The following is a 26,057-nucleotide window of genomic DNA, read 5'->3' as shown; positions in this document are numbered from 1 at the left end:
CATATGCAATATTTTTATAAAACACAAATATATTTAAATATGAAAATATATCTGGTTCCCAAGGGTCTTAGGTATGGAGTTGTAGGCCTCTCCAGTGCATCCTAACGCATTCTCTTTCAAACACCTTGGGGGCATCTTATGAACCACATGTCACAAATTTGCAATTCCTATTTCATTTCATTTTTCTAACTTTCTTTTTTGTCTGGTGCTAAAAATCAAGTCTCGGGCCTCCAGAATGTTAGCTAGGTACTTTGCCTATGAGGTACCCTTCCAGCCTAGCTGAGAGGAATTGCACCCAGCTTTAGTCACACCCCTGTATTGCACAAACCCTGGCAAACATTTCTACTTTAAAATAGAGGAACTATAAGCTACCTCACCTCAGCCCATCCCCAGATAGGCAAAGCTATAGGATTTCCAACATTTCATTCCTGGTCAGACATTCTCATAGTAACAGTAAAGAGGAAAAACAGAACAGTTGCTGACAGACACTTCATCTGTGCAAAACCTCTACATCAATTGCAGATATACTTTGTCAGATTGCAGAGGGCTGCCAAAATATTGTGAGATTCACTGAGGGGAAATTCTGATTACAGCCCCTACCTTTTCCCTGTTAAGTACCTAGACCTGTACCAGTGTCCAGTCAGAGGACAAGAGTTTCAGGTTCATTACAAACGAGCCTCAGAATAGCTTCCACTATCACGGCCAGTCAAAAGTGCCTGTTGGAACCTCCATCACCTGATCAAAGCTACCACTCTCTTAGAGGAGTAATCAGAGACTGCATCTCATTTACTCCACTGTCTAAGCCACATTTTCCTGAAGTACCATTCTTCCAAGACCTATAGACATGTTGGGTCTCTTTGTCTCAGATATAGTATGCTCTGGGTCTGAACCAATAAATCATAAACAAAGGAGCTACAGAGACAGTACATTATTGTGTTCAGTTGGAAGTAAAATCAATATTATACAACCCACTGATAGTCTGTCATCAGAAGAAAACTGCATACAAATATTACCACATAAAAGTAGAAGGGATATATTCAAAGGAATGTTCAAATCTCAACATAAGAACAAGAACTATCTGGCTTGGGTTGTCTTTGAACCATGATCCTCAGATTTCAGCCTCCAGAGTAGCTAGGGTTGTAGGCACGAGCCACTAGTGCCTGGCATAATTCAGAATTTTTAAAACTCAACCAAAATACTCAACAGACTAGATTAAAAAAAAAAGAGTTAGAAATGTCAGAGCTTTGTGACAAATCTTTCAAACTATTACATTCTGGCAGAAATAAGAATTATAAAAACAAGACATAAGAATTACAAAAAAAAAAGAATTATAAAAACATAAAATCTCAGGGCGCCATTAAATATCTAGCTCATTGGCATATCCATAACAGAAGAGCAACAGGTGAAGGCACACAAAATACATTCAGTGACATAAAAACAGAAATTCTCCAAATCTCCAAGTCCGGGAAGCATTTAGAACCCCAAATGGACATGACCAGAAAAAGAACTTTTTGATGAGATAAATTAAATTGCTAAAAATACAAGACAAAGAAAATATAGTAAAATATGCAAGAGGGAAGCACCAAGTCACATTTAAAGACAAATCTATTACATTAACAGCAGATTGATTTTTCAGTAAAAAACCTAAAAAGCCAGGAAAGTATAAAATAATGTACTCAAGTCTTCAAAGAAAATAACTGCCACTCAAGTTTACCATTCCCACCAAGTCTAGCCTTTAGAATCAAAAGAGAAATAAAGACCATCTAAGACACAGATATTCACATGCATGTGTACACACACGGGTATGCATGTGCACACACACACACACACACACACACACCAGATATTTAGACCCAGGTTTATATGCTCTCCTATCCATACTCTCCTTGTTAACCCCTACATTATTTCTACATTGTTTTTTTTTTTTTTAAGCAGAATCTAAGAGGATCCTTTTTTGGGGGGTTGGGGGGAGGGGTCCGGTCGTGGGGCCTGAACTCTGGGCCTGGGCGCTGTCCCTCAGCTCTTCAGCTCAAGGCTAGCACTCTACCACTTGAGCCACAGCGCCACTTCCGGCTTTTTTCTTTTTTGCTTATGTGGTGCTGAGGAATCGAACCCAGGGCCTCAAGCATGCAAGGCAAGCACTCTACCACTGAGCCATCTTCCCAGCCCTAGAAGATCCTTAATAACTACTCTATTTCATGTCAGAGAGAAAATGGAATGATACGTAGAGAAGACTACAAACCAGCATCTCCTTCAGCCTCCTTTTTCTTTACTCGCTTAATCTTCTTCTTTAGGACCTTCATAAGGAAGTTTGCAAATTTGTTGTTTTCTCCAAGAGCCGTTTGAAAACTAGCATAGAGTGCCTTTTCTTGCTCCAGGAGTGCATTGATTTCAGTCTTTTTCTCATCCATCTCTTTAAGAGTTTCATTTATTTTCCACTAAAAGAACAAAAGAAAGAATAAATAAATGTTTCTAATGAGTCCGTTTCAGAGAATGATGAACTTTCTAATGCAAAGCTACAATCTACATTGTTTAAAGTTTCTTAATAAATATTCATGTCTAATGTGTACAAAGATTAAAATGGTTAAAAAGTACAGTTCTTTTGTAAAAGTCAGTTGAGTTCAGAATCAGAAAGGCCAGATTTCTAATGCTTATTTTTTCAAAAAATTTAAATTCAATAAGTTAGATGCATTATATTCATATATTGACATATCAAATTGAAATCCCTTTGTGCACCCACTAAATTCAAAAAATTAGAATTTTTATTGTTATCTGGATGCTAGTCAATATCTTGTCATGTCTCAAAAATAAAGATTTCTCTGTATTAATATATGATTACAACAAAGACATTATCTCTAATGAAGCTGATGTACCTAAATTGATCTTACTCAGTAATTAAAATATCTACTTAGTAGAATCCTTTCTCTTTAACAAAATGGCATTACTTTAAATTCAACATATAGAAAAGTGTTCCCGGTGATATTCTAGTATAGAATACACTGAAATAGTTTATCACAGTTAAGAAAGTCAATGCCTATGGTAGTTTATAACAAAATACAGATTTGTATAATCCATGGATAAAATGGATATAAAGCTCACTTTTTAAAATCTCCTTCTCCCGCTGTACAAAATACCGGATCAAATTCACTAAAATATTTGTGCCATTTCTTTCTGACCAAGGATAATGAAGATGAATAATAAGCACATATATCACAGGGGAAAAAGAGAAGACGAGAGAAGTGAGGGTTAGGACAAGTGTGAAAATCAAGGCAAGGAGAGAAAAGAAAAAGGAATCAATTCTCCATAATTAGGAAAGCAGAAGCTAGAGGTGTGCCTGTTCTTACTTGCATATCCTGCTCCTCTTTGTCTAAAGAATTAACACGCTCTTGAAGTATGTTTTCCTGTTTTTCAAAGTTCTTGAGAAGAAGCATTTCTTGAAATAATGTGACATGGTGTAGATCAGATAATTTCATCTGAGTGTCTAGTTTCAGTTTCTGGTGTCTCAAGAGATGGAGTTCTGCATCAAAAGTAACAATCAGTTCTTGGATCTGAGGTAGAAAAAACAGATTTGAGGATATGTAACTTAACAGGAGAAGTCAAATGTATTTTATTTAACTATTGAAGAATTTAGACTAACTTATCTAAAAGCATTCTTCATTATGCTCTTGCAATAAATGGAGGATTATCTATAAAGGTCATATAAACTATGTGTATTCATGAAATCAAATTTTCATAAATTATTAACTAGTAGAGATTCTATAAGTATAGTTCTGTTTATTTTTTCCATGTTTTATTAGTATATATTATTTGTACAAAGGGGTTTCATTGTGCTATTTCTTTTTTATTGTAAAAACAGTGTATAGAGGGGTTACAGTTACATGAGTAAGGTAATGATCTATTTCCTATCAAGTATTGTTACTTACTCCTTTGTTTTTCCCCTACTATCCCCTCCCTCCCCACCTCCCCAACTCCTTCCTCGCCCCCCAAGTTGTAAAGTTTGTTTTCAATACTGTCTTGTACATCTCATTGTTACAGTGAATCAATGAGTCAACCTGTATTCTTGTTTCAGCATTTTGTTATTACCCTTCCCCTCCCCAAGTTATAAAAATGTATATACAAGATGCAGGGCACCAACATCATTGTGCTATTTCTATACATGTATACAGTGTACCCCAATCAAACCCACCCTTCTATTACTCCCTTTCATTCCCCTTTCCATTCTCAAAACAATTTCAGTAAGTTTTCTTACATTTGTATAGAATACTTTAACCATACTCACCCTTCACCTCATACTTGAAGTAGAGTTGGTAAAGCTATGTCTTCACCATTGATTGAAAGCATTAATAACAATGCTCTTCTCACTGCAGTGTATGGAGTGCAAGTTCTCTGTACATGGTGTTTATATCTGTCTGCTCTTTACTGCCCTTCCCTACAGCATCTTTCTCAGAGTACCATAAGTAAATATACTCCCTTAACTTATTTTGGAAATCTTTCAAAGTTGAAGAATGGTCAATATTTTTAAATAATCACAGTCTTTGAGTTACAAAGAACTGTTCCATTTTCTTACTTTACAAATGAAGAAACAAGGTCGTTTTCCTGAGATGAAGCCTACATTATTATAATGGTGGGATAGAAGCCTAACAATGACAATTACTGTCCCAGACATTTCTCTACTGCTGTGTAGTCTTCAGTTTTATCCTGACTTTTTTTTTTTTTTGCACAGCTCTGGTCACTTCATCCCAAAGCATAGAGATCAAGAGAGACTCGAGGCTGATTTTCCTGAGGAAACTAGTATAATAGTATGAGGCAAACCAGTCTATGTTTGTATTAGTTTAGACATTATACATTGGATTAAGTCTCAACTGCCTCTTGTGCTGTGGGGGAGGCCCACATGAGGAGCTATAGAAAAGGAAGATTTGTGGGGTTTGGGCAGTGAAGTCACTAGGCAAGTTTAAAGAGTGAAATAAAATGAAATCCAGAAAAGAAAAAAAGAAACTTTTAAATAAGTGTGGTTATAGACTACATTTTTGGGTTCCCCTTTCGTGCTTGTTCAGTAAAAAAAAAAAAATTATTCCTAAGTTTCTTGATAAACAGGACTATATTTTCTTTATCACAACACCATTCTGGAAGTGACCCATATAGATCTCCAATATGTATAAGAGTTGTTTTATTCTTTTATTATTTGTCACCATTGATATCCTGTAAGAGATGCCAGGAGATAGAATGGATTTTTCTTGAGTTACTTTCTATCTCTGCTACCTAGATAGCACTGCTTCTATGTATTGAATGTCCAATAAATATTTGTTACATTAATAAAACAAATGTAAGGCGTGCTGACAACGGATGCAATGGAGTTCAGAAGCAAGGAGAGTCTGTAATGAGGGCAGAGGTTACTGCAGAGGGTACAGAACCGGGCTATCTTGGTGTGTGTGGAGAGCTGCGGGAGCCGACCAAAGATGGCGGGGGCATGGCCACGACCAAAGATGGCGCTGGCTTCCGCCTTCCCCCTTCCCAATGGCAAGTGGTCTCTGTGAAAAACAACTCCTTATATGGCTATGGCTTGGCTACTGGCTTGCTTCCGTGTTTGCGACCCTATTGGTATTTGCCACGTGGCACCTCGGGGTTGGCCATCCAGGAGGCTTATAACCGTAGTGCGGGTGCGGGCGAGAGAGAAGCTAGAGGGAAAAGCTAGCAGACAAGGTTCCTGAATAAACTGCTTTGAGAAGAATCCCGGGTCGTGTCTTCCTTGCTGGTCAAGGTGGATGCCACAGGTGTGATGGCTCAGCTCTGGAAAGAAGTTGCTACAAGAAAGCCAGTGGAAGGAGCAAAGGAAAAAGCAGAGATATAAAAGGGAGGAGCAGAGAGAGTGGAGGCAGGAACAGTGAGAAAATGGGGTTAAGCCAAGTAAAGACAATAGACTGGAGAATAGGTTGGGAAGTTATGGGGGGTGGGGTCACTCTCACAGGGTAGAACTGAAAAGACACTGAAGGGTGGGTGGACTCTACATGGCTGGTTGCAATCAGTTCCCAACAGTTTCTTTTGCTCTCATATTCAAAGCCTAGCCTGCAAATCTGACCCCAGTTTGGTCCTGATTTTCCTAGAAATCACAACACTTGCCACTCAAGCTCCCAAACAATTTCAAACCCAGTCAGTACCTTAGGTAACCCCTCCCCAACTATGGGGGGAGGGAGGGCAAATCACGCATTAGAGAAAGAACAGTGTGAAAAGCAGAAGAGTTGCTCATGTTTCAGGAAGGTTTTCAATTATGCTCCATCTATCCTCCAAAAGTTGCTCTTTTACTTCCTTTTACCAGGACCTCAAGTAGAGGCTAATTTACTGACACATGGGGTTGCCTATCATTCTTAGCTTAAAAAAAAAAAAAAAAGGAAAATGCCAAAAATCTCAGGAGAGTACAAAGATTTCCAGAAGGCCAAGAGTGGGAAGCAAACCAAGGCATTAGTGTGAGTGCTCAGCTGGTCAGGGCTTAGGAAAGGTTACTGTAGAGGAATTTAAAACCATCCAACCAACCATAAACTAGATCGAACTCTTCCACTGCTTTCCTTTCTGTCAGCTTTTAACACAAGGGCAGCTTTAGCTCTTACCCTGTTGTTCAAGTACTGTTGCATGTACAACTGTTTAACCTCATCCCTCTTCATGATCTCCATCTCCACCTCCGTTGGCTCGGCCTTTTCAAATTCCATGGGTTTTTGTACGTCCAGGCCTAAGCCATAGGCAGATGCCTTGGATGACCGAGATAAGGAATCCCTTGTTGTTGTATATCCTCCATCCTTCCCAAAAGAGAGCTTGAGGAAGCCTCCACCTGTGCCCACCGACACACTCTGTCGCCCCTGCTCCAACCTTTCCCCGTCAGTTTTCATCTGTTTTTGCTTAAACTTCACAAGAGTTTCCTCGTCGTACTGAAATCTCTTTTCCGGTACTTCATCTGGGTATATCTGAGGGGTCTGGGGGATGGGCATGTGTTTAGATATGTGAAGGATAGAGTGAATGTTCCTCAGTTCCTGTACCAAGCATTGTATTTCCTCAACAACAGCTACTTTAAGATCTCGGAGAGAGATGATGCATTTGTTCATGTTTCTTTTCTTTCTGTGGACCTGGAAAACAACAAACATTAAAAAAAAAGTAAAGGAAGCAAAATGACCAGCTTTTGGCAAAGGGAAACTTAAAATATCATCTGATTTCATCCCTTAATGGCTAGGCTTAGTAAAAAATTTTTAAAATGTATCTGTCCCTTCTTTCAACTCGAAATCACCCATTTCTTTAGCTTTTAGGGTTTTTTTTTCCATTTACACTTCTATTCCCTTCCCCTCCCGTGCTCTCCCTTCCCCTCCTCTCCCTCCCCCCATCCTCCTTCCCCTTCCCCTTCTCTCCCCTCCTCTTTCTTCCCTTCCTCTCCTTTTGTTTTCTCTCCTCTCTCATCTCCTCCCCTCCTATCCCCTCTGTCCTTTCCTTCTCTTCCCTTCTTCCTTCCACTCTCCTCTCCTCTCTTCTCTTCTCTACTTTCCTATACTGGCTAAAAGGTTGTTCCTTTGACCTTTTCTAGTCCTCCTGGAAGTCCTTCCTGAATACTCTCCAGGGAAGGGAACGTTTGATCGCTTTAGCTCAGACAAAAAATACCCAGGTTGCTTATTCCAGCCAAACTACAAGCGTCCCCCCCATACCTCTTCCCTGCCTTCTCCCCAGCAACCTCCTCTCCATACTAGGGCTTGAACTCAAAGCCTCAAACTTTTCTTCCCCCAATTCTTGCTCACAATTAGCATTCTGTCACTTTGAGCCATAACTCTATCCTGGTATTTTTGCTGGTTAATTAAAGATGGAGTTTTTTTTTTTTTTTTTTTTTTTTGGTCGGTAGTGGGACTTGAACTCTGGGCCTGGGCGCTGTCCCTCAGCTCTTCAGCTCAAGGCGAGCGCTCTACCACTTGAGCTACAGCGCCACTTCCGGTTTTCTTGTGGTTTATTGGAGATAGGAGTCTCACAGTCTCTCCTGCCCGGGCTGGCTTTGAACCGCGATCCTCAGATCTCAGCCTCCTGAGTAGCTAGGATTACAGGCGTGAGCCACCAGCGCCCGGCTTAAAGATGGAGTTTTTATAGACTGTGCTACCCAGCCTGGCTTCAAACCTTGATCCTCAGAGGTCTAGCCTTCTGAATAGTTAGTAATAGAGGTATGAGCCACTGATGTCCAGTTAAATGTTAGTTCTAATAGTGCACAAGGAATTAGCATGTCATGAAGAAGAAACTTCAATAAGAAACATAAAGATTAGGATCATTAGATCCAGTTTAGAAAAATGTTGAGAAAGTCAGAAAGAGACATGTTAATAGGTTCAGTTGCTCCTTAAAAGCTAGACAAGTTGTAAAGACAATGTTAGCAATACATTTTCCCCTAAGTCCCTGGTGGTCCATGACTACCTGGTGGTCCAACAGGGGATAGTTTGAATTTCAGAAATACAAAGTGCAGAGACAGTGAAAAGCTTTCAACCAAGAGACTGGTATTGAGCTGTAGAATTAAAGTGAAGGCTGGTTCTGCCATTTTTGTTGATAAAAATCATAGATAAATCTGCTGTTCTCTCTAGGCCTTCATTTCCTCACCTATAAAAAAAAGCATTCTAGATATCCATAAAAATAACATCTACCTTAGATGAAACCTAATGCTATGACATAGAGGGGTAAGTACCAAAGAATCCAGTTGTCCCAGTTCCTCTTCCTTCTTGGCAGCATTTATTCTCATGTGCTCAGGAATCTTGTAGTCTGGGGCTGTTTTCAGATTGAAATCTCCCATGCATGTTTGGGCTTCTTTGATGGCTTGAACATCTCTGGGATCTTCATAGTCATCATCAGGTTTACTCTTATATCTATCAGAAAAACAGACAACCAAGACACAAATATAACAATAAACACTAATGTATCTATTTTAATATAGCTACATTCTAGAATTCAATCAGGATGCACTTTCATTATGTCACTGTAGTCTGAAGGGCCAAACCAGTTTTTTTTAATTATTGAATATTTTAAAGCACATTAATGACTATGCCAGACCCAATAACGTGAGTATATTATTATACTCATATCACTAGATTACTATAATTCAAAGTATCAAAGAATAAAAGAATCACCTCAGTGATTGATCCTCAGGGATCAACCATACTCAGGGGAAAAACGGGGAGAAATTGAGGGAGGGGGTGACACTGTTCAAAAAGAAATATACTCCTTACCTGACTTACGTAACTGTAACCCCTCTCTACATCACCTTTACAATAATTTTTTAGAAAAAGAATCACCTCAGTATACTTCGTAAAGGCATTTCAATAAATATAAAGCCTTTTAATATACAATGTATATAGTTCAATATATAAAATACCTTTTCAATATGTATAAAGTTTACAAAGATTAAATTTGGGGCTCACATATTAAAAGGATAAGGATTTAGGTTAAAAACCAAACTTACAGTTCTTCCCATTCTTTCTTTCTTTGGAGAATCTTTAGTTGGGCTCTTTCAGCTTTTTGTATAAGTTTCCTTGTTTTCTCAATTTGATTTTCTACCATAATCTCACTTAGAGTTTTAGGTCGAAATTTCTTCCCTTTGTCTGTAGTTGATTCTTCTTGTATGCTTCTACTCCCACCTGTACAAAGAATCAGTATTATTTCCAAGCTGGCCACCAGTGGTTCTCACCTGTATTCCTAGCTACTCAGGAGGCTGAGATATGAGGAAGGCAATCCAAAGCCAGCCCAGGCAAAAAAGTCTGTGAGACTCTTATCTCCAATAAACTACTCAGAAAAAGCCAGAAGTGGTGCTGTGGCTCAAGTGGTAAAGTACTAGCCTTGAGCACAGAAAGGCTCAGAGCTTAGGCCCTGAGTCAAGCCCCAGGAGTGGGAAAAAAGAAAAAAATATTTCCAGTTTTTTGAGACAGATAAAAATATTTCAACAATTATTTTAACTTGCTATATAAAAATGATCCAGAGAATATACTGAATTTTTATTGAAATAAGCATCATGAATTTAGTCTCTCAAACCCAGATGCTCCCTGACTTATGATGGGGTTATATTCTGAGAAACTTACTAGCCATGGAAAACTCCTAAGTCAAAAATACACTCAACACACTTAACCTACAGAGCATCATTACTTAGCTGATTCTGCTTTAAATATGCTCAGTATACTTACCATTAGCCCACAGTTGAACAAAGTCATTACAAAATATATTTCAAAATAAGGTATTGAATGTCTCATGTAACATTAAAATTGGACTGACAGTGAAAAATAGAATTGTCATATAATTGTACTTTTGAATCATCGTAAAGCAAAAGCATTGCTAGTCAGACAAAATGAAAATATCGAAGTTGTAAGTACTTCTCTTAAGGATCATATTTAAAAATCAGCAATGTAAAACAGATATGTAGGAATTAGAGATGAAAATTAATGATGATAGATGACTGACAGATATCAGGAAGCTGAGAAAGAATGTTTGCAATACTAAGAGAAGGGAGGGAAAGCAAGGAATCCTATTTAACACCTATAACTAGAGGAGGCATATACCAACTTATGTGGTCTGTGGTTAATTAAAAAACAATTTGGGGGGGGGCTTGGAAAGTGGCTCAGTGGTAGAGTGCTTGACTTGCATGCATGAGGCCCTGGGTTCAATTTCTCAGCACCACATAAGCAGAAAAAAATGCTGGAAGTGGCGCTGTGGCTCAAGTGGTAGAGCATTAGCCTTGAGATGAGGACAGCGCCCAGGCCCAGACTTCACACCCCACACCCAACCAAAAAAAAAAGGAAAAACTTTTTGGGAGCATATAATAATCAAATCCATAACTTGTAAATTATTGCTTGCCAGGTACTAGATGGTAATGCCTGTAATCCTAGCAACTCAGGAGGCTGAAATCTGAGAATCATAGATAGGAAGCCACCCTAAGCAGGAAAGTCCCATGAGATTCTTATCTCCAATTAACTACCAAAAAGCCAGAAGTGGAGTTGTGACTCAAGTGGAACAGTGCTATCTTTGAGCACAAAATAGCTCAGGGACAGTACCCAGGCCTTGACTTCAAGCTCCAGGACCTGTATACACAAAAATATTGACTAAACTCACTAGTATCTCATGGGGAATTATTCTTCATGTTCAAGCAATATAAAGACATACTTTAGCTATACATAGAATAAATAGTAATATGAGGTAGTTACATGGTTTTTAAGTTGTTACCTTATATTTCATATTTCAAATATACTGAAATATAGAAAAGAAAAGTTTGTTAAGTCTTAGGTGGTCATGAGAAAGCTTCTTAGCAAATGGTTATTCGATTTGGATCCTCAAGAACTAGTAGAATTAAAATAGGAGGCCAGGCATACAGTAATTGATACACACCTATAATCCCAGCTACTCCAGAGGTAGAGATAGGAAGGCTCATGGTTTGAGACAGTAAAAAGTTAGTGAGACCTCCCTCCCCTCCATATCAGCCAACAACCTGGGCAGTGGGGTATGCACCTTTCATACAGGAGGTGCAAACAGGAATATCACAGTCTAGGTTGGCTTGGCCTGGGCAAAAAACAAAAACCACCAAAAAAACTTTTTCTACCTAAAAAATAACTAAAGCAAAAAGGACTGACTGACAGAGTAGAGTACCTGCAGAATAAGCATGTAGCCCTGAATTTAAACCTTACTATCTCCAAAAGCCATACATAAGAGAGTAAGCTTCAGAGTGGAGAGGGGTCTAAAGAGGGGTCTTCAGAGCAACAGGCTGGTCATGGACACCAAGATGGACAGGTAAGCTGAGCAGTATGCAAAACCACTATCAGAAACTGAGATTCTGAATAGACTGTAGAAGGGTTGAAATAACCATGATAATGGTTTCAGGATTTATCCTAGATACAGAAAGGAGACATTAAAGATTTCACAATGGAGAAGAAGAAGAAGAAGAATTAAATGTTACTCATGTTAATGTAACATGGGCAGCAGTCTAGATTTGGCCAGGCTAGTGCACCCTTTATTCATTCTTCACTGAGCCCTTTAACAAACTCAGAATTCTTGAACTTCTATACAGTTATTTTGCAAACAGTTTCCTCTCCCAACCCAAAATACCCAACAGGTTGCTGGGATTGGAGATCACATTTTCACACATGTACTCTTAGCTCATAATTCTGCTCAAAATACATGTTCTTGAAAAATAGGTTGAGGTGCAATGTTTTAGCTTTACATTAGGTATGAAAACTATGAATGGGAAGGATACACTGTCTAAAAAGTAGCATTTGGGAAAATTCTAGACTTGAGAGTTTTGGAAGTAGAAGTTAAGAAAGCAATAAGACAAGATGCAGACATAAAGGGGATCCAAATAGGGAAAGAAGAAATAAAACTCTCCCTTTTTGCAGATGACATGATCTTGTATTTAAAGAATCCCATAGACTCCACTCCCAAATTACTCAAGCTGATTCAAAACTTTGGCAAAGTAGCAGGGTATAAAATTAACCCCCCAAAATCAATGGCTTTTCTGTATGCCAACAATGAGAAAAGTGTGGCTGAAATTAGGAAAGCAATTCCATTTGTAATAGCCCCACAAAAAATAAAATACCTAGGAATTAACTTAACCAAAGAAGTGAAGGACCTCTATGATGAAAACTTTAAAATCTTGAAAAAGGAAATCAAAACAGAACGTAGAAAATGGCAAAACCTCCCATGCTCCTGGATTGGAAAGATTAACATCGTAAAAATGGCAATACTTCCCAAGGCTATCTACAAATTCAACGCGATACCTATCAAAATTCCAACCTCATTCTTCAAGGAAATAGAAGAGGCAATCCAAAAATTCATATGGAACAATAAAAGACCCCGAATAGCAAAAACGCTCCTCAACGGAAAGAACACTGCTGGAGGAATATCAATACCAAATTTCAAACTCTACTATAAAGCCATAGTAATCAAAACAGCTTGGTACTGGCATAAGAACAGACCTCAGGACCAATGGAATAGAATAGAAAACCCAGAAATTAACCCACAGACCTATTGCCATCTAATCTTCGATAAGGGAGCTAAAACAATAGAATGGAAGAAAGACAGCCTCTTCAGTAAATGGTGCTGGCAAAATTGGTTAACTACTTGTAGAAAACTAAAGCTAGATCCTTATATATCACCCTGCACCAGAATCAACTCCAAATGGATCAAAGACCTCGAAGTCAAAGCAGACACTCTGAAAACATTACAGGATGGAATAGGAGAAACCCTAGGTCTCCTTGGCTCAGGCTGAAATTTTCTGAATAGAGACCCAGAAACACAACAAATCAAAGAAAGGTTGGACAAATGGGATTGCATGAAGTTGCAGAGCTTCTGCATGGCAAAGGACATAGCTAGCAAGATCAATAGCCCACGGATTGAGAGAAGATCTTCACTAGCCATACAACAGACAAGGGCCTCATATCTAAAATATACTTGGAACTCAAAAAATTAAATCCCCCAACAAGTCCTCAAAGAAACAACTGCCCAATAAATAAGTGGGCTAAAGACTTAAAGAGAAACTTCTCTGAAGAAGAAAGAAGGATGGCCAATAGACACATGAAGAAATGCTCAACATCCCTAGCCATAAAAGAAATGCAAATCAAAACAACATTGAGATACCACCTCACTCCAGTTAGAATGGCAAAAATCAAGAACTCTAACAACAACAGATGCTGGAGGGGATGTGGACAGAAGGGAACCTTACTTCATTGTTGGTGGGAATGTAAACTTGTTCAGCCACTTTGGAGAGCAGTATGGAGGTTCCTCAAAAGACTCCACATAGAGCTCCCCTATGACCCAGCAATCCCACTTTTGGGCATTTACCCAAATGTTTACAAACAAGACCACACTAAAGCTACCAGCACAACTATGTTTATTGCAGCATTATTTACCCTAGCTAAGATATGGAAGCAACCCAGATGCCCCTCAGTAGATGAATGGATCAAAAAAATGTGGTATATATACACAATGGAATTCTATGTCTCCATCAGAAAGAATGACATTGCCCCATTTGTTAGGAAATGAAAAAACTTGGAAAAAATTATATTAAGTGAAGTAAGCCAGGCCCAAAGAAACATAGGTCCCATGGTTTCCCTTATTTGCAATATCTAGTATATGTATGAGTCAAGCGGAAAAGGTCAGATAATGTGATACTAGGAAAATGAACCCTTAGATATGTATTTTAATGTTTTTCTCTTTCATGCATTTGTTTCTAACGCATTTATAAGATTATTTCTTTGTTGCTTTGTATGTCCCTCCCCCACAGTATAACCCCTGCTTTCACTATATTTGATGTCAGTATAACTTGTAGAGGAGATGGGGAAAAACAAGTCATTTAAGGATACAGGTGGACCTGTTGCAACAATGAGAAGTACAAGTTGTCATGTCCAAAACGAGCTTTACAACGTTGGTGGGGGGGGGGGAGGGAGAATTGGTTGGGGGTTGGGGGGGGGAGGCTGGGAAGAGATGTGAAGGGTAAACAAAGGAGGAGGCTGCAATGCTTGATAAGAAATGTACGCATTATCCTGCCCATGTAATTGTAACCCCTCTGTACAGTGTGTTCACAAATAAATAAATAAAATGAAAAAAAAAAAAAAAGTCACAGCATGTTCTATTCTCACCCTGTCAGCCATGTGACCAGGATGGACTTTTGTTAGCAACCTGCATCAAATAAGAAAGCAGGAATGAGTATTTATTGGAGAATTATAGTATCTCATTCTCAGCAGTGACCCATTGCCCTATTTCTCTCGATTATTTGTCCCCTTATCAGGATATTATGTAAAAAGGGAACAATAAATTGATTTTTTGCCACTAATGTATGTTCAATGCTTGTTACACAAAAAGACAATTTGATTTTATTAGTTGAGTAAAGATTTCAATTCCTTTTGCAATTTAGGCTACCTGAGTCTTTCTGACTATCCTTTTTCCCAGGTCCTTCCTTTTCAAACCTCTCAAATTTGCTTTGTCTTCTCTCTGCGAGACTTGATCGCTTTAATTTGAAATACTTAGATGGCTTCACCAGTCTATAGGAAGTTATCTTGTGATCACTTTGTATGGCATGAACTACAATAGTGTCATTTTCCAGAGGATCACGGAATCTAAAAAACAATAAAGAAAATGTGCAATAGCCACGTTAAAATGCCATTGTGCCATGCTAGACTCCAATTTGGACCATGTACATACCATCAGGCTGTAATAGAAGTTGGATTACATTTGACTAAAAAGCAAATAGAAATTCTTTCTAATGCAAATACTAAATAGCTCACCGTTCATCAATACAACACCACTGTTTTGCTAACGCATGTAAAAAATGGAAACTTACAGGCAGGTTGATGTTTAACATAAATCGATCATATCAAAATTTGAAGAAATATGATTCTCCTCCCTATGTGTTATAAGTAGGGAAACAAGAGACAAAAAAGAGGGTTATAGGGAGTGATGAATATGTTCTTGCCTACACTTTTAATTTTAGAATTTAAATACGTATATATATATATATATATATATATATATATATATATATATACACATACACACACATATAAACACGCATCATTATTCTTTGCTTGTTACCTTAAGATTTTTTGACTCAGTCCTTTTAATTCTATTTCTTCTCCTAAAACCATTTTTTCTTTTAATTTTCTTCATAGCATAATAGCATTCTCCTATCTCTAAGAATTATTCCCTTTGCCTTTTATCCATTGGAGTTTTACTCTTGAAATTTAGCTTGTCTGTGAGATATATTAAGGATATGGATTACATGAACTGGTAGTTTTAATCAGACTAAAATTAAAACCTTTCTGTAGTTAAAATATAAACAAAGTATAAGAAAAATGGCTGAATATGAGACAGCATTACAACATATATACTAAAAGACAATTGCCTATAATACAAACTTTGAACTAAAACTTAAATAAGGGGGGGAATAAAACAGCAATCAAAGAAAATACGCATTCTACGAAGAACAGATATAAATGAATTATAAACACATAGAAATAAATAATAGCCTTACCAATAAAATAAATAATAATAATAATAATAATAAAAATAAAAGGGATGTAAGTCATTGAACCAGAAGTTATTGTGTTTGCCCTATTAGTTTGGTTGAAGTGAAAACACTGGTAATGACTGGAGTTATTTGGTGGCACAATTTTATCTCTTTCCCACATTGTAAGCAGATAGCTAGGTACTTACTATTGTCTTCTCTATGTCTAATGAAGCCATGTGCTAGGGATGGAGGTGTATGGACCAGAGAAGAGAAGCAGAGATTAAAGGAAGAATATTTGAGACTGGTAGAAGGTAAGGAAGAGATTTTTCTTGGCTAGAAGAAAGATGGGCAAATTGATATAGAACTGAGAACATTTATCTTCTCCTTGATAGCATCTGGAGAGATGGAAAGACCTTAAGATGATCCGGCACATGGGGGCTTCTAAGTTCACCAGTAATGCTTTAGGAGAGCCACAGAATCAAAGAAGAGAAAGAAGTAGAGGTAGATACAGTAAATCTTAATAGGAATGAGACCAACTTTCCTGTCTTCTTGGAAGAATAGAGACTCAAAGTCAAATTTAAGTCAATATAAAGAATAGTCCCATTACTTACAAAACTAAGATTGTACATTAAGATTCATACTTATGTACACACATACACCCCTATATATATATATATATATATATATATAAATGCCTATAAACACATTATGACAATTAAGTCTAAACATTAGCTGCTATGTTGAAGATCCCTTTTGAGAGGAACTTCTTATGTACTCTCATCTCTTATAAGGTAGCAATTTAGTTACAATGTAGGAATTCAAATAATAACCAGGATCAAATATTCTAGGTAATATTAGGTAATTCACAGGCAAGTACCAGACAAAGGATAGCTGCATACTGTGCAAGAACCCTGAAGATCTATGGCAAGCGCCCCTCAGTCTTTAGGTCGGTGATGATCAGCATCAGAGCATGAGAGTTCATCTAGCTGAAGCTGGGGGAAAGAACTACCATGGACCACACAGAATAATCCCAAACCCCACACAGGATGGAATAGTGTGCTTTCCCAGAAATCTTGTTCTTAATGGGACAGGATGAAATAAGCAAAAGACTACTAAGGGAAAAAAATTAGCCCTAGACCAAAGTTGTCCTGATCTTATCTAACAAAGGTTACAAGCAAACTTCAAAAAAAGTATTTCAAGGCAACTAAACTAATATTTAATATCTGTATCTGATAAATATTTAAAGTATGAAAAAATATCCATCATCTACAATGTAAAATTCACAATGCCTGCCATCAACCAAACTTTGCCAGGCAAGCAATAAAGCAGAAGAAGCTGGTTCAACTGAATAGAGGTACTTCATTTACTAGAAAACAGACACAGAAATGACACCAGTGATATAACTTAAAGTCTTAGCATACATTTTGTAAAAATTGACAAGCTTTTCTTTTTCTTTTTTTGGGGTGTGTGGCAGCTTTTCTTTTTTTAATTTACAACATTAATAAGTTTTTTATTGTGAAAATACCGTACAGAGGGGTTACAATTACATGAGCAAGGTAATGAGTACATTTCTTATCAAGCATTGTTGCCTCCTCCTTTGTTTTTTCCCTTTACCATTCTTTCCCAGCTCCCTACCCCCCCCCCCCCGCCAAAGTTGTAAAGTTCGTTTGTAAACATAATGTCTTGTTCATCTCATTGTTGCAATGGGTCCATCTGTATCCCTATTTAAACAATTTGTTTTTTCCCTTCCCCTCCCCAAATTATACCGACATCAAACACAGTGAAAACAGGGGTCATACTGTGGGGGGAGAGACATACAAAGCAACAAAGAAATCATCTTATAAATATGTTAGAAACAATAGCAAGAAAGAAAAACCATTTGAGTTCTTATCTTGGGGTTCATTTCGCCTAATATCAATTTATCTGGCCATTTCTGAAAAATTGACAAGCTTTTCTAATGTAAAAAATAACAATTAAGAAATATTGGAGATAAAGAACAGAATTGAAAGGCTTAAAATATTAGATGGCAACCTCTATTATAATCAAGAGAAGATGAGATTGAAGGTAGAATTTTATGTCACTTCAGGACTTACTCATGGGCTGGCAGTAGAGGCATGGAAGGAAGCCTGCTGGGAGAAATGTCGGCAGGTGTGCTCAGATTTACATTTTGAGTAGAGCCCCTGATGTATATGCTTCTGGTTATACCATAAGGATATGCAGATTCAATGGAAACATACCTTCTTCATAATATTTTAATAGGGTAGAACAGATAATGAGCTCTCAAAATTGCTTAGTGTTGTTTTAGGCATGATTTAAAATTGAGCACTACAGAATGTAATATTTTAATGATAACTCTGCTAACACTTCTGTTTAGAGACCTGTTGCCATTTTTGTTTTTAGTAAAAGGAAGACAAGGTTACAATTTCTTTTCTAGCAGATTGAAGTGTTGGAGTATATTTTTGGCTGCCAAAACATTCGTGTCGCTTTATGATTTTGAGTTGGTAAATATGCATAGTATTTGGAAAGGCATGACATACACCAGGTGATCTCAACTACCTAGCAAGGTTTGGTGTGCATATTGGATCTAAAAGATCCAATCTGCTTGTGGCCATAGGTGGCTTTAGTCTTTGTTTCTTCTGTGTTTTTGTAATGCACCTGGTAACATGGGGAAAAGGGTTATTTTGCTGGGCACCAGTGGCTCATGCCTGAATCCTAATAAACTACTTTATTTAGAACTGTATTTTCACATACCCTAACTTGCAGAACATGTTGATCTTACCTCCTTTGTAGCTTCTTTAGGCCAAGGTCATGTTTCTCTTTATCCCAAGCTAACTCCTTTTCCACTTGTTGGATTTTGTGAACTGTGCTTTTGTTAATGTCAGCGTGAATTTTGGAATCAATATCAAAATCCTACAGATAAACAGATGTATAAAATTGTTCTTTATATTGCATTATATTCAACCCTTTGCTCCAATGTGGTTACAGATTCCCAGTTTTGTCTTCTATTACATTCTGCATCATAACGCTCTTCCAAAGATCATAAACTCTACCTCCCAAAGAGATACAATAGCTGGGAGCCAGTGGCTCACACCTGTAACTACTTAAGAGGCTGAGATTTGAGAATCATAATTCAAAGACAGCCTGGCAGGAAAGTCCCTGACACTCTTATTTCCAATTAACCACAAGATAACTGGAAGTGGCGCTGTGGCTCAAGTGATAGAGTGCTAGTCTTGAGCTGAAGAGCTGAGAGACAACACATAGGCTCAGAGTTTAAGACCCACAACTGAAACGAGAGAGAGAGAGAGAGAGAGAGAGAGAGAGAGAGAGAGAGAGAGAGAGAGAGAGAGAGAGAGAGAGAGAGAATACACTTTTCATCTTCTATAACACAAAGAAAAAGGTTTCATAACATATGGGGAAATGATAAACAATAATGCAAATAAAATTATACACTTAAGGCTACAATGCTTGATAAGAAATGTACTCATTATCTTGCCCATGTAATTGTAACCCCTCTGTACAGTATTTTCACAATAAAACAAAAGATTTTTTTCCACAACAGCAGTAATAAAAGCTAACAATATTTGGATAGAATATGAAGTTTAAAAAGCACCAACCCAAAGAAACTACTATTGCAAAGCCAGCTGAGCAGAGTAGAATGAATGGCAGTTGGTCATTAGCACAATACCCCCTCCCATGTGATCTGACCACAGGGAAAAGAACAGTCTTTGAAGTCTTCTTGACATTACCAAATCTTTTTTGCATATCTTTTGGAGGGGATTCTTCTTTCTCCCAATGTTTCTTATCTTCATTTCTTAGAAAAATATTAAAGACTGAATTCATGCTAAACTCTATGTAGCCATTATTCTCAACAGAGGTGTTGGTGTTTTCCTTAAAGGTGTGAGCAAAGTGCATCATCATGGGACTTGTTTCAGTGGTTGTTTACCTTAAATTTTGTCATTAGTACTCTGGAAGTATCAGCCTTTTTCTCAGAATAGTAGTATAAAGGTTTTTGTCACTATAAATTAATTTTATAACCAACTTAGTAAGTTAACTATTGTGACTTCACAAACCATTTTTCATATAAAATTGAAAAAGTACTTCTAGAATTGCAAACTGAATAAACCCATAGGTATATTTACCTATGGGTTTTTTACCTATAATATTTACCTCTGGCTTTTTATTTGATTAGACACATGATAAAAAAAAGTATTTCAGTTCTGAAAAAGTTCAAGACAATAAGAAAATTAACTAATCATTAGTAGATTTCTCTAGGTCACAGAAGAAAAAAGTGAATCCCAAATTGATTTAAACCATGTTGTGGTTGTCATCATAACTACTAAGCCATCTTTTAGAAAGTTCTTGGTTAACTAAGTACTGCCTTCTCAACATATCTAGTGAACTAAGAAATAGAGTATCAAGTCATACATGTACCTACCCAACCAGCATTTTTTTCTAGGTACAATAAGGATTTATAAACATATTAAAATCTGTATTTATCGATCCCATGCAACTGTGTTTCTCTGGATCTGGCTTACTTCACCAAATATAATATTTTCCAAGTCTTCCCATTTCCTTGTGAATGGTACATGTCCTTCTTTCTGATGGGTGAGTAGAGTTCATTGTGTATATATGCCATGTTTTCTTGTCCATTTGTCCATTGGAAGGCATCTGAACTGATTTCATATCTTGGCTATGGTAAATAGTGTTGCAATGAACATGGTGGTGCTAGTGGTTTTACTGTAGCTTTGTTTGTGTTCTATTGGGTAAAATGCCCAGGAGTGAAATTGCTGGGGCACAGGGAAGTTCTATGTTTAGTTTGTTGAGGAAACTCTATACTGCTTTCCAGAGTGGTTGAAAAAAATTATATTCCTAACAACAGTGTAACAGAGTTCCCTCTTGGCCATATCCCCACTAGCATTTGTTACTGTTAATTTTCTTGATAATGGCCATTCTGACTGGGTGAGGTGGAATATCAGTTTCCCTCATTTGTGGTAGCTAAAAAATTAAACACACCAGGTAGTATACAATTAGCTGAAGTATAGAGCTCAAATATTATAACTCTTTAGAAAGATTTAAATCAAAGCCCAGTGAAATAAGTACAAGGAAATATCTACCTGCAAGTGGAAGGGGGAAGGGGAGAAGGGGAGACAGTAATGGGGGAAGGAAGTAGAATGTAGGTAAGAGTGCATTGTATATATCACAGAACTGAGATGTACTCACTTTGGCAGCCCATATACTAAAATTGGAACGACACAGAGAAGATTAGCATGGCCCCTGCACAAGGATGACACACAAATTCATGAAGCGTCCCATATTTAAAAAAAAAAAAAGAATTGAGAAAAATAAGGGTTGGGTCACCGGGAGTGAAAATATTGAAGAGATGACTCAGATCAAGATGAATTATATCCATAAACTGCTTTGTGAGCCACCTTCCCAGCAGTTAAATGGAAATAAATTCAAGACATATCCTAAAAAATCAACAAGAGTTAGGGAAAGAGTGAATTGGGAGAGGTGAGTGAGAATATTGAAAGGGGTGACATTGTATTATCTTTAATAAATATTTTAAAAATCTGTATTTATATTCTATTACTTTAAAACATGCAAAACCATTCATAATAACAACAACAAAATAAAATAAACCCACAGCATATTAAGTAGCTAAATCCAGTAGTCTCTTTTATGTCAGATAAAGTAGTCAAGAAGAAACAAGCCTCTTCCAAACCCAATTGTGTGTTAAGTTTTACAAATAATTGAGTTTTCCCAACCACACTGACTAGCCAGATAAAAGAAATCTTAAAGATGATCCCCAGTGTTCCTTTGTGTTGACCAAACGGTTATCTCAGAAATGACATGCCAACAGTAAAATCAAATTTAGTTAGACTTACTGTCCTTTTAAACTGCATATGTATAGGCAATTCTTTATTCATTGCTAATAGTTTCAAAAAATCATTCCTCAAAATTTTGATACTTTCTCTCTTGATTGCTTTTATTTCTTCCACTTCCTTCATTAACTTGTCATATTCTCGTTTCCTCCTGGCATTCTCAATGCTGAACACAGACAATTTAAGACATGTTAGCACAGGATACAGAAACAGCAAAAGGCAAAAATTAGCATTCAATCATTTGGAATTTCATATTGCTTAGTCAACTTGTACAACATGTTAGTTTGTTTGCAAAGCACAATCCTCAATAGTATTTATCAAAACTTCCCATACCTGTAGGCTTTGGGATCTTCAATATCTTCTGGAATTGGCTCTATTTCTATTCCAAACTGTAGAAAGGGTAAAAAGTTAGCCCTTTAAAATTACATAGTATTACCCTTGAAATATCTAGGAAGAAGTAAATGGAAAGCCTTTTTACTGTCTGCCAATTACTTTTTTTTTAATTTAGAGATTTTTTTAATGCCATTTTTATTCACAGATTTGTTGTCCACTGTAATATTTGCATACATGCATACAAACTCACCCTCTCCATCTGTCTCATTCCTCTTCTCCCTTCTTGGAACAATTTCAACAGGTGTCATTGTTCTCTTTTCATATATGCATATAGATGAGCTTCTTCTACCTGCTCTCCCCTGTTCCCCAACAGATCCTATTTTGCTTCCCTTCATTTCTTGATATACACTAATAGCTCAAAGGCATTTCACAATGGCATTTTACATGTTCTATCCTATATTTTAGCATGATTAACTTTCTAAATTGCTCTCTCCATCCTTTTGCCATTTTCTAACAGTTATATTTCTTTCTTTCTTCCTTCTTCCTTTCTTTTTCTTTTCATGTGTGTGTGTGTGTGTGTGTGTGTGTGTGTGTGTGTGTGTGTGTGTGTGTGTGTGTGTGTGTGTGTGTATGCTGGTCCTGGGGCTTGAACTTAGGGCCTGGGTGCTATCTCCAAGCTTTTCTTTGCTCAAGGCTAGTGCTCTGCCACTTGAGCCACAGCTCTACTTCTGACATTTTGGTGAGTACTAAGGGATAAGAGTCTCATGGACTTTCCAGCCCAGGCTGGCTTTGAAACTTGATCATAAATTCTCAGCCTCCTAAGTAGCTAGGATTACAAGCATGAGCCACTGGTACCTGGCTTGTTAAAGGTCTTAAAACTAGTTTCTCACAAAACAAATTAGGGGGAAAATTATAGTTGACCAAATTTATTTCTGTTTTACTTAAAGGGGTAGGCAGAGAAACTATATCCCTATATTTGAATGTTAATATTACCATAATTCCATCCTCAAAATGTCAATTATTACATCATGTAAACTATGAACTCTTGTGCTATTAGCAGAGATACACACATACATACACACACACACCACACACACACACACACATACACACACACACGCATACGCATGTGCACGCAAATTTAGATTATTGATTTCAAAATGCTGTTTGTCAATAGGAAGGAAGAGATGGAAGGAGAGAGAGGAAGAAGGGAGGGAGAGAGAGATGGAGGGAGAGAGGAGGTGAAGTAAAAAGGGAGGGAGGGAAAAAAGAAATGATTGGGGCATGACTCAAGAGTACTTGCTTAGGGTTCAATTCTAGTACTTCAACAACAAAAATAATATAAGGAAAAACACTGATAATGGCCATAAATAAATGTATATTGTTGAAATTGTGGAGAGCTTTTTTTATCTAATACATAAGTTTTATAGAGAGGGCTGGCACAAAGTAAAAAAATAAAGATTTTCTTCTTGCTTACATATATACTTTCTCTAATTCCATATTTTCTGGGTTAGATTCTCATTGAATACTAGTCCATGATTCAAATTTTGCTATTAAAATATGAAACTACCCATTCATATTTTCCCTGTATTCTTTGTGTGTTCATTGGAAGTAAGCTATTGGTTAAATGGGAAGTCACTGTGTTGTCCAGAATTTAAACTGTGGTATTTCTAATTTGACTTCTTAGCATTTAAGAGTAATTCTAATTACTAACTGATTATTAAGTGACTTTGTCCATAGGTACTACTTTGATAATACAGAATTCCAGTTCTGTGGCAAGATAAAAGTAAATTATTTGGGGATCTATATCCTCAATCTCTGTCACAAGGCCAGAAATCTATTAGTGAACTTTTGATCACAACTCACATGGTTGGATTTTAAGTGTTAAAGTGATTAATATTTTTGACCTCTCTCAAGGGCACATTTTGTGATGTATATACTATACATGACTCTACAATGAGTAATATTGTTATATGTCTGAAAAATATTACTCATTTTAAAAAAGTAAACTTTGCCTAAGAAAAGGATTAAGTTTATAGCACTTGCTTATCAAGCTCAAAGCCTTTAGTTCAAACACTGCTAATGACAAAAAAATAGAAGAGGATTAATACAAAAAAATGTGACACAGTCTTTTTAAAATTTGGAAGGGACATGCCTTTAACAGAAAAATTAAATGCCATTCATAATTTATATAGAAGCAATAAAAAGTCAAAATTATAATACTGATAGGAAGATTGGATTATAAGGTTGTATTATAGAGATATTATAGATTATATATTATAGTATAGATAAGATTCTACTATAATGTTTAAGTGTTTAAATATTTCTCAAAGTTCAAAGCAATTTTTACATCAGTACTTCGAAATAAAGTTTGCTTTTGCTATTGTTACCAAGTAATGGGCTTAATTGGTTACATACCCTGGGAGATGGCACTTTGGCTTTGAGAGTTTCCTCTAACTCCAATTCAGAAAAAATGTTGAAGACAAAGATGTTACTATCTGCCCCAACAGTCACCAGGAACCGGTCATCAAAGCTAGTGGATAGACCTTTCACACATCCGTAATTATTGTCATGCATACTGAAGTGCCAATAATTCTTCATATTTTTCAGTGAAAAGTCTTTCTGCTGTTGGACATACACTCGAATTGCTCCATTTCTCATTCCACAAAACATCATACTCTGGCCAATGCTATGAGACAAAAATAGAGTATATTATTCTTCCTATTAGTTTGAAAATGTTGGGGGTTTTTTGTTTTTGTTTTTTGTTGGCTGTGGGAACTGAACTCTGGGCCTGGGCGCTGTGCCTCAGCTCTTCAGCTCAAGGCTAGCGCTCTACCACTTGAGCCACGGTGCCATGTCCAGCTTTTTCCGCTTATGTGGTGCTGAGGAATCAAACTCAGGGCCTCATGTGAGCCAAGCGCTCTACCACTGAGCCACCTTCCCCCCCAAAAAATAATGTTAATTTTAAGTGGACTAACAAATGACCAGATTTTAAATAACAAAGGTGTGGTTCTGAATTGAATTATAGACTACCAAAATTTGCGTGTTCAAGCACTAACCTCAAATACTTCATAATGCCACCATATTAAACGATAGCGCTTTTCAAGAGGTAATGAAGATAAGGCTAAGAACATTAGTGTAGATTGTAATCCAGTCTAACTGGTGTCCTTTAGACAGTTAAGATTAGGACACAAAGAAAAATCCAAAGGATATATCATGCACACAGGAAGGATGAAAAGTAAAAACACCACAAGGTAAGGATGGAGGCTTCAAGAGAGAGCAAACCTATCAGCAATGTCACCTTGACTTTAAAACATGAGTCTTCACACCACGGGAAAGCAGTATATTTCTGTTGTTTAAGGCACCAAGTTTGTGATATTTTGTGGCTGCCCTAGTAAACCAACACACACACACACACACACACACACACACACACACACACACACACACACACACACACACACACACACACAAATAAATAAGGGTTTAGAGGTGTTCATTAGCTACAAAGTGCTTGTCAGGTGTGTGTGTAAGGCCCTGGATTTGATTCCTAGAAATGAAAAAAGGAAGAAACTCAACTTAAAAGGTAGAATTGTTCTATTTGATCTTTAGAAGAGTTACGGGCACATATACATAGTTCTCAAGTTTTAAAGAGCTAATGATTCCATTTGTATCTTCTCCAGAATCCTGACCCTTTGTTGTCTGATTATTCATTATAATCTTCCTAAGTAACAGAAAGTAAATTCACACAAAATTCTGTAATAAACAGAAATTTTGACAGAAGATTGGATGGGAAAATTTAACTGTAACTAGTTTTGATCACACTCATTCGATTTATTTAACCAAATCTAATATGTATGAAC

At 37.1% G+C, this 26,057-nt stretch overlaps 1 protein-coding gene and 1 non-coding gene across 4 annotated transcripts in view; one reads left to right on the top strand and one right to left on the bottom strand.

Annotated features, from left to right (window-relative positions):
* Window positions 1-26,057, bottom strand: part of Cfap44 (cilia and flagella associated protein 44) — a 76,077-nt gene that overhangs the window by 15,745 nt on the left and 34,275 nt on the right. For all 3 annotated transcript variants that reach the window (XM_070030231.1, XM_070030229.1, XM_070030230.1), the window contains exons 19-28: window positions 24,613-24,883; window positions 22,195-22,250; window positions 21,865-22,027; window positions 18,759-18,889; window positions 14,893-15,089; window positions 9,461-9,635; window positions 8,690-8,867; window positions 6,603-7,112; window positions 3,345-3,548; window positions 2,243-2,438 (exon numbers count right to left, since the gene is read on the bottom strand). In XM_070030231.1, coding sequence (XP_069886332.1) covers window positions 2,243-2,438; window positions 3,345-3,548; window positions 6,603-7,112; window positions 8,690-8,867; window positions 9,461-9,635; window positions 14,893-15,089; window positions 18,759-18,889; window positions 21,865-22,027; window positions 22,195-22,250; window positions 24,613-24,883 — 2,081 coding nt within the window. The remainder of the gene's footprint in view (window positions 1-2,242; window positions 2,439-3,344; window positions 3,549-6,602; window positions 7,113-8,689; window positions 8,868-9,460; window positions 9,636-14,892; window positions 15,090-18,758; window positions 18,890-21,864; window positions 22,028-22,194; window positions 22,251-24,612; window positions 24,884-26,057) is intronic.
* LOC138832752 (U6 spliceosomal RNA) lies at window positions 21,192-21,298 on the top strand. Its single transcript, XR_011373681.1, has one exon. It is a non-coding gene; the product is annotated as a U6 spliceosomal RNA (small nuclear RNA).

Source organism: Dipodomys merriami, unplaced genomic scaffold (assembly GCF_024711535.1).
Source record: "Dipodomys merriami isolate MVZ:Mamm:240054 unplaced genomic scaffold, mDipMer1.0.p SCAF_2, whole genome shotgun sequence".
Taxonomy (NCBI): domain Eukaryota; kingdom Metazoa; phylum Chordata; class Mammalia; order Rodentia; family Heteromyidae; genus Dipodomys; species Dipodomys merriami.
This window is presented reverse-complemented; position numbering and strand designations above follow the sequence as displayed.